At 43.8% G+C, this 8,078-nt stretch overlaps 1 protein-coding gene across 2 annotated transcripts in view; it reads left to right on the top strand.

Moving 5' to 3' along the window:
• The first annotated feature begins 336 nt into the window (after positions 1-336).
• RUBCNL (rubicon like autophagy enhancer) overlaps positions 337-8,078 on the top strand; it is a 20,305-nt gene continuing 12,563 nt past the window's right edge. Inside the window, exons 1-3 of one of the 2 annotated variants that reach the window (XM_035900337.1) lie at positions 337-413; positions 1,974-2,082; positions 4,571-4,822. In XM_035900337.1, coding sequence (XP_035756230.1) covers positions 342-413; positions 1,974-2,082; positions 4,571-4,822 — 433 coding nt within the window. In that variant the 5' untranslated portion in view covers positions 337-341. Of the gene's footprint in view, positions 414-1,973; positions 2,083-4,570; positions 5,243-8,078 lie in introns of both variants that reach the window. The other variant, XM_035900336.1, reaches the window with a different exon arrangement.

Raw genomic sequence — 8,078 nt, 5'->3', positions numbered from 1 at the left:
CCGCTCCCTCCTTCCCCCCCCTTTCTTTTGCAGCAAACCGCGGGGTACGACAGATCAGCCCCTTCCTCTCATGCCTGCGGTAGGCATTCCCGTTGTTTTGTTTTCTAAAAAAAAAAAAAAAAAAAATTAAAAAAGCAAAATTGCGCTCTTTCTAACACCGATTTCCCCCGTTGCTGAGCTCTGCCTTTCGGTAAGCTTTAATAAGCCTGCCAGGTCGAGACCGACAACAGTCCGGAGCGCGAAACACACGGAGAATTGGGGTTAACGTGGTGGTGACTGTAATTCTTTCTCTGTCGTTTGCAGGTACTAAACAGCAACAAAAAAATGAATGTTTTCCCACCATGTCTCTCCATGCAGTAGGTCTGGCCAGCTACAGCAGCGCGGAAGTCTTCAAGCGCCCCTGCTCCGAAAAGGTAAGGCAAGGAAGGCATCTACATGTTGGCTCGGTGATTTCGTTAGCTGGGGGGACTTTTTTTTTCTTCAAAAAGTAGCTTTTGGTTGTCAGCGGTTGTGGTAAATATTTTTTAACGCTGGCGGTTTCATTGCAGAGTTAATTTTGGACAGACAAGCGGTAATATTGGGGGTGTTTGGAAAGGCAGACTCATTTATGCTATGAAAGATGTCAGTGGTTTTTATCGGTTATGGCAGCATGTTGTGGTATGTTTTCACGCACCTTCTCGTCATATTTATCTTTTTTTATTTTCACTTTTTTTTTTTTTTTAAAGTTTGATAGTTAAATACTAGAGGGACTCTATTCCAATCTGTGATATACTTGAAATCGTAACATCTTGAAAGTAAATGGAAGTCTTTTATCTGAATTCTCAGAACACCGGTTGCTTCCTCTAAGATCAAAGAGATGGGAGGGTTGTTTAAAAAAAGTCTTAAGACTTAGCACTCTTAATATCTTTATCTCTCACTATTTTACTGATGAGGTACTTGCATTCACCCTGGTGTCAGGCAGTCGTGATACTTGCATCCTAAGAGATACAGTCTGTTAATTGCCGATATTAAACCCAGGGGTTTTTTTAAAACAAAAGTAATTAATAAGAAATGAGTTCCTGTAAGAACTACCTTTTTTAGTAATATTGAAAAATTGATATTTAGATTCGGGAGCTTTTCCTTTTCCAAGACAGGTTGCCTCCTGTGTGCCGGGGGAGGGGGATTTGCCCCGGCTCCACAGCCCTGGGAGAAGAGGGGGAAATCTGTGCCTGAACCTCAGGGTGTGCCTGCTAATGGCGAGCATGAGAATGAGAAGAAAAGCCGAGAAGTCTTACGATCTCAACTATAGTAACATGCAGTAATTGTTAGCCATCCCTAGAGACCCTGGAGAAACAAGCAGGTTGCTTTGAGCAACCTTATCTAGTGAAAGGTGTCCCTGCCTGCAGCAGGGGTTTGGACTAGATGATCTTCAAAGGTCCTTTCCAACCCAAAACATTCTAAAATGAATGTACATGAATATGTACAAAGCCCGCCTTCACAAAGTTTTTTTCTAAATTAGTGCAGAGGGGGGAAGAAAAAAAGAAAGCACTATCACACACTGAAGAGTATTTTTCTAAGCACCGGCGTAATCAGACACTAAATATTTGAAATTCATCATACAATTTTTGGCCGGAAATACTGTTCTTCAGTTAAAAGGGAAATTCTTTGTGGGTTTTAATTTTCTTCTGCTTTCTGAGTCGCCTCGCTCTCCCAGGGGACCGCATGGGGAACATAGAGGTAAATGCATAATGGCAGAGAACAACACCACACCTTTGTAACTCCCAGATGCAGAGTTGTGATGCCAGCCCTCTTCAGACGGCGCGTGCTTCTAGGGAGATTTTCAGACAACCAGAAATACAGGCAGTGGTTAGGTGACTGTTGACAGGCCTTAACACGGTGTTCTTCCTGCTGGGATGGCTGTGAAACTAGGGGTATCATTACCAGAGCACTGTTGTCTTCTTACCAAACAGTCTGCCTGTGTGTTCTTGTTCCAGATAAACCACGAAAGCCTAAAGGTGGCTTTCACCGAGTCAGCGTACTCTTCAAATCCCTCAGCGAGGATTAGCTGCCTTGCTCCGACACCTCAAATCTCCGTTCTCTCAGGTATGCCGATTTGTCCTAAAATGCCTCTCTCTGGGGAACGTTGCTGATGCTACGAGTGCTAGCAAAAGCTGCTGATGTTTGTGCATACTAGACAAGGATAGTCTGGTCGGACAGGGAACCTTGCTTATTGGCCTTGAAGGTGGGACAACGTCAAAGTATGTTATACAATTTGAAAGTACGGTGGTTTTTGCCTTTTAAATGGTAGTTTGGCCATTTTAGTTACGCTGGAATTTTGAGTGCTCAAGAATAAAATACTTGAACCGTTCAGATGATTCTTGGCAGGTTAACTCCTTCTTCATTCAGGAAATAGTTTCTCAGATTTTAACAGATTACCATAATTACATGAGTATCCGTTGCAAAACTGAACTTGAGGGGTTTTTTTGTTAGGTGGGTTTTTTTTTGTTGTTTTTTTTTTTAATTGGAACTAACCTATTCTGGTTAAAATATGGGGTTTGGTTTGTTTGGGGTTTTTTGTTGTTAAGCTTGGCAGAGCAGAAGCATGAGTTAAATTTTAAAAACTTGTTCTTTTTTATCTCTTACAATCCACTAAGAACAAGTATTTAGCAGATTAAGTCGGCATGGTTGTATAATTAGTGCTAGAGATGCTCCGTGATGCTGGAGTAGTGGAGGTGACAAAGGATGAGAGGGGACAGAGAGGCTGTTGGGATGGGCTTTGCAATGGCAGAGCAGAAAAATTGAAGACAGTAAGACTAAACATTTTGTTTTGCACAGAAAAGATGCTGTTTTCAGCCCAGGTTAAGGTATTCCTGTGCAATTGAAATGTCAATAGTTACCAAATTGCTTTCTCTTCCTCAAAAGGTCAAAATATGTTTGTTTGAAAGTCAGCTGGCTTTTATTTTCCTGTTCCTGCCCTTACACTGCCACGGCTGGCTACGCTGGCAAAGCGTTTCTTTGCAAGTGCTGCCAGTGAAATGTGCAGTTTTGCTGCTGTTACTGCAAGAGCTTTGTCCTGATAAGTGGCAGGCAGCTGGTTCCAATCGCTGATGAACTCTTCAGCTAATTTTGACCTGGCTTAACTAGGACAGCATTGCTAGCAGCTCTTGCAGTATACGTCATGTTCCTAATAATTTTTTCAGCTTCCTCTTGATGAGGACTGCTCTTTATAGAGACTTAGTTATCCAAAGTACGTGGGGCAGCTTGTTTTGGTTTTGAGCGTTTCATGAGTAAACTTTTTATCATGCAGTTTGAGTGCATGCTGACTTCCAGGTGAGTGGCTTGTGGAGAGGTTTACTGTTTTCCGTTAAGATATGTCAAAGGAAGAGTAACCTCTGGGCAAAGTCTGCAGTCTGCTTTTTTCACCAGTGGTGTTTGACATTCCTTGTGGTGCTAGCTGAAAGAGTTCTTTGCCCTGGAAATGAATCTTCTTGATTGTGACTATTCTTAGAATTTTACAACCGGCTTACCTTCCCCAAAGGAGACAGTTGTTAACTTCATAGTCATGACGTGGTCGATAGTTTCTCCTCGAACATAGACTTTGTGTCTAATCTCTCCATGGCGTGGGTGATGGCAGTTCCTGTCAGGCTTTTTGTTCAAGGTATAGGACTTCAGTTTATTCTTGAACAGCTACTTGTTGCAGTGTACACTTCTGCATCACGCTAATGTTGCCACGTTCGCCACCGAAAGCAGTTTTTCCATTTTCTATTCATCTCTGTACAGAGAACTGTTCTGTTACAGGCTGCCCAGGGGTGTTGTGGACTCTCCTCTGGAGATGTTCAAAACCCGCCTGGATGATGTCCTGTGCAACCTGCTCTGGGTGACCCTGCTTTAGCAGGGGGGTTGGACTGGATGAGCTCCTGAGGTCCCTTTCAATCCCTGCCACTCTGTGATTCCAGTTTTGTAGTAGGTCATGTAGGACCTTGGCAGGCGGTACTTCTGATTCCTTCAGAGGCATTATAATGAACTCACTGTGACAGAGCTGATTTTCTGTATGGGTTCATGTAAATGTTGCCACCCATATGAGTAATGGACTGAAGGTTACGTTAGCCTTTTCCACATGAGGAGGAGTGTCTGAGTGTATACTAAGTGTGTATTTGTTTTTTTTTTTCTTCCTGCTGTATTGGTACTCTGTATGTTTTGCTATGTGACCTTCTCTTTCACTGGCAATGAACCAATACCTGTACTCGTAGCTGTACCTCATCTGGTTTTGTAGAACAGTGATGTTTTCGAGCACGCTGACAATCAGTCACCATTAAATTCCTAACTAATTGTGTTTGGCTAGCAGCAGCATACTTTACTGTTGGTTTATTACCTAGCCTTATCAATGACAGAATTGCTTCCTGACTGCAGAAAGCAAGAGCCTTCTTGCAGGAAGAGGCAGCAGAGGGTGGTGCGTGGATTCAGTTTTTCCCTTTCTTCTTATGCATGTTAAAAATAATGTGCATTTTATTCATGTTGTAAATTAAAATTTTAATATTTTTTTTTTTAGGATTGTTTCCTAACCTCTCGGTTTATTCCCTTTTCTGAACAGATGAATTCTCGAGGCCAGCAGTGATTGGACATGCTGGAAGTTTTGGATCATACCCAGACAGTGCTGAAGCTATCAAAGACATTCTCATGTCTGTTTTAAATGCATCTGGTTTGAAGCCCTCTTTGGTGCTGGAGCAGACCACGATGCAGGGAGCTGAGCATCTGGACAGTGACATGGAACAGTGGGAAGAAAGCAGCGACGGGGATAGCCATGATGACAGCGACAGTGATTCTGCACATCACAATGCTGCCTGTACGCAAACAGACATTCGGTTTACAAGGCACAGGGCATGTTGGGATAACACACACTGCAATTCCTCTAAACCTTCACTGGATACTTTCTTTTGTCCCCGTTACTCTGACGGGGACCCTGCTGCTTCCTCCTCCTTGAATGGTTTCACTCTTTCGGATGTGTCCCCTCTGAAGCGGGACTGCTTTACCCAGGTGACGTTAACGGGAGGCACTGTCACATCGGCTGTTGTGCATTCTAGAAAGGAACGTTACACCTCCCCTGAACGAGACTTGACTTTCACAAGGTTTCTTCCTGGTTCAACTGTTGGTAAGCCAGCAGATCTGTTGAAATACCCTGGTGCTTTGGAGCCTGTGCCCATCAGCAGCAGTGACAGCAGTTCTCCCAGTGGACTTTCCCAGCCAGAGCCAGTCAATCAAACAGGTAGCTTCACGGGTCTGTTTTTGTTTTAAAATTTCTGTGCTAGGAAAGACAACTATAATTCAAACGGGCTTTGTTTATGGTGATTGTGAATTAGACAAATGCTGTCATTCAAAATAGGAGAGAGGGGAGAAATAGAAAGCTTAAAAACGAAGGAGAACCAGAGGGTTGAACTCTGTGAAACAGGAGACACTCATGCTTGCGGTAGTTGTCTGTCTCATGATGCAGGAACGCTTCTGTAATATGCAGCCTTTGGTTAAAATGTAAAAATTGCTGAGCTGTGAGCAATGTGGAGCATCCACTGGGTGAGGCTTCCACCATCTTCGTCTTGTCTTCACCGTTACCCTTCTCCTGAAAGCAGATAGCATGGATCCGGGCGTTTGGCAGTGATTCGTTGGTGTCGCCGGTGCCCTGGGACATCTCCCTGTGTTTGATGTGAGCTGGAGGAGGGCAAGTCCTTCGATTCTGGGATTTCAGAGGCAAGGCATTAGCATCCATTCTCGTTATGAATAAAATGTCTTGTGCCAGAGCGGGACTATTTTTCCTCTTCCCCTTCCCAAGTGCCCATCTCAGAGACACATAGCCCCATCCAATGTGGACTTTGGGCTTATTCTTACTAGATACTGAGCCCCGGCAAGCTGGTGCAACCGAGGCCTCATTTTCTACTGGAAAGAAGGCAAATGGCAGGGAGCACTCAGTCTGCCTTTGTATTATAAATAAAAATGGTAGAGGCTGTTTATTTATATTTTTTTTTTCTCCTTTTGGTCAGTAGTAGTCTTAGTGGTGATACTCCATCAAGCTCCACTTCCAAGCTCTGGTCCTTCCTAGCTGTATAGCCAGAGCTCCTCCGAGGCCTCAAGTCAGCAGAGGGATCTCAAAGAGGCATGGGGCTGTTGCAGGACTGGGAGCTTTTAACAGTAATGACTCTGTCATCTGGGATAGGATGTTGTCAAGAGTTAGTGTGGCGACAATTATGGTTATTTCCTTCTGCTGGGTGTTTTGTTGGCTCCTTATGTTTGAGAGGTGCCCGTCAGGGAGAAGGAAACCACATTCGGCTGTTGGAGCTGGTTGAGTCCAGTCACACAGGTTTAGGTAGCCGGGTCTGGAAAACACAGCCCAGGCTCTCCCAGGTGTCAGCAGAGACCGCCAGGCACGTGTGTAAGAACAAATAAATTGCGTGTGACTGGATCTTTTGGCACAAGTAGGGCACGTCACAAGCTTGCATCGGGTCAGTGACACTGCTGGCTCTCCAGCAAGCAAACGGAGGAAGGCAGGTGACTGAAGATCCTTGATTTTACTAACAAATACTTCTCATGGGAGCTGGGATCCTGTTAGACACTGCACAACCTGGTGGGCTCTTCTGTCTGCATTAGGCTTTGGTCTGTTCTGTGCAAAGTGAAAATTTGTGCGTTTCATCGTTCATTGCTTCCAGCCACTTAACTCGCTGCTGGGTAGCCTGGGGTGGGGGGAGCGAGGTCTCATTCTCCCCTGCATTGTGCAGGACTGTGAGGATGGGAAAAGCAAATGGCAAACTGAAAAAGAGGAAGTAGAATGCCTAATTTGAAGGTAGGAGTTACACAAGAGCATCTCCTGACTTGCCATCCTTCCCATTGCTCTCTCAGAGGTGGTGGTTTCTCACTTTTGTTCCTCACAGGAGAATCCGTGAGGGATGCGCAAGACTTAAGAAAATGGCATAAGATTACTTAAATCAGATTTTTTTTCAGTGGGATTTAACATTTGTATCAGTGGATTTGTCTGCTGGCCGTGTGAGACTCCTCTTAGGTCTTGTTCATACTTTTACGGGCCATTCTGCGGTGGCCTCATGCAACCTTCTGAAAAGGCTCCGTCATTGCTAATGAAGAGCCAGTGACTGAATATGGTGTTTTTTGGGGACTTTGTTGTGGCTGGTGCGTCACGGGCCGTTCACAGGGCTTGTTCTTGCTTTTAACCTCTGTGTGCCTCAAGGTCACTTCCTTCTGTGGCTCTTGAGGGCTCTTTCCGCAGCCCCAGCAGCCTCCAGGCAACAGTGCTCAGAAGCAGAAGGTCAACCAGATTATTTTTTGCATCAGACCCAGCATTGCGTCCCATTGCTGGATGCACTGGGCTCCTTCCCCATGCTCCTCACTTTACATTCTTTTAGCTTAAAGGTGCAAGTGGGATGCAAGAGGTAAGCAATAAGAGAAAGCTCCCATTAGATTTCAAAATAATATTTAAGATTAATTGCATCCTGTATTTTAAAGAGAAGGGAATAATTTTCCCATTTCCTTATTTCTGCTTATTTTTAGTTCAGAGAATAATGTTTGTTATCTTAACTGGTGAGGATGTAGGCTTTTGTCAAGCTGTAGAGCCTTTAGTGCTTACCTGTACTCCCTGCACACTGCCTATCCAGGAAGATGAATCATGGAATAGGGATGAAAATAACCTAATTGGGTAATTAAATCTGTTTTGAAAAGTCAGATCTTCAGCCTTGCCTTCCTTCTTCCATGCTATACACAACAGAGGTGTTAATAATTCTGTACAAAAACACTATGTCTGTCTCGCTGCGCTCAAGCATGGTATTGACTTTCCAGCCTGATGTCACTGATGCTCAGGGAAGCGTAACATGGTTTCTATAAATAAGGCAATACAAAGAATCTAAACTAGGCCTGAGAATGCCCTTTAGCTGGAAAAAAAGTTTTCATATTATTCTCATATTTTGTGGGATATCTTTATCCTTTCTTTGACTTTTAAACAAATTTAGGAGTGGCAATTTTATAATAGAATATATATATATAATTTTTTATTTTTTTTTTTTTTACAAAGAGCCTTTGTTTAAGCCCTGTTTTTTTTCCTGCAATGG

Source organism: Egretta garzetta, unplaced genomic scaffold (genome assembly GCF_000687185.1).
Source record: "Egretta garzetta isolate BGI_Z169 unplaced genomic scaffold, ASM68718v1 scaffold268, whole genome shotgun sequence".
Taxonomy (NCBI): domain Eukaryota; kingdom Metazoa; phylum Chordata; class Aves; order Pelecaniformes; family Ardeidae; genus Egretta; species Egretta garzetta.
This window is presented reverse-complemented; position numbering and strand designations above follow the sequence as displayed.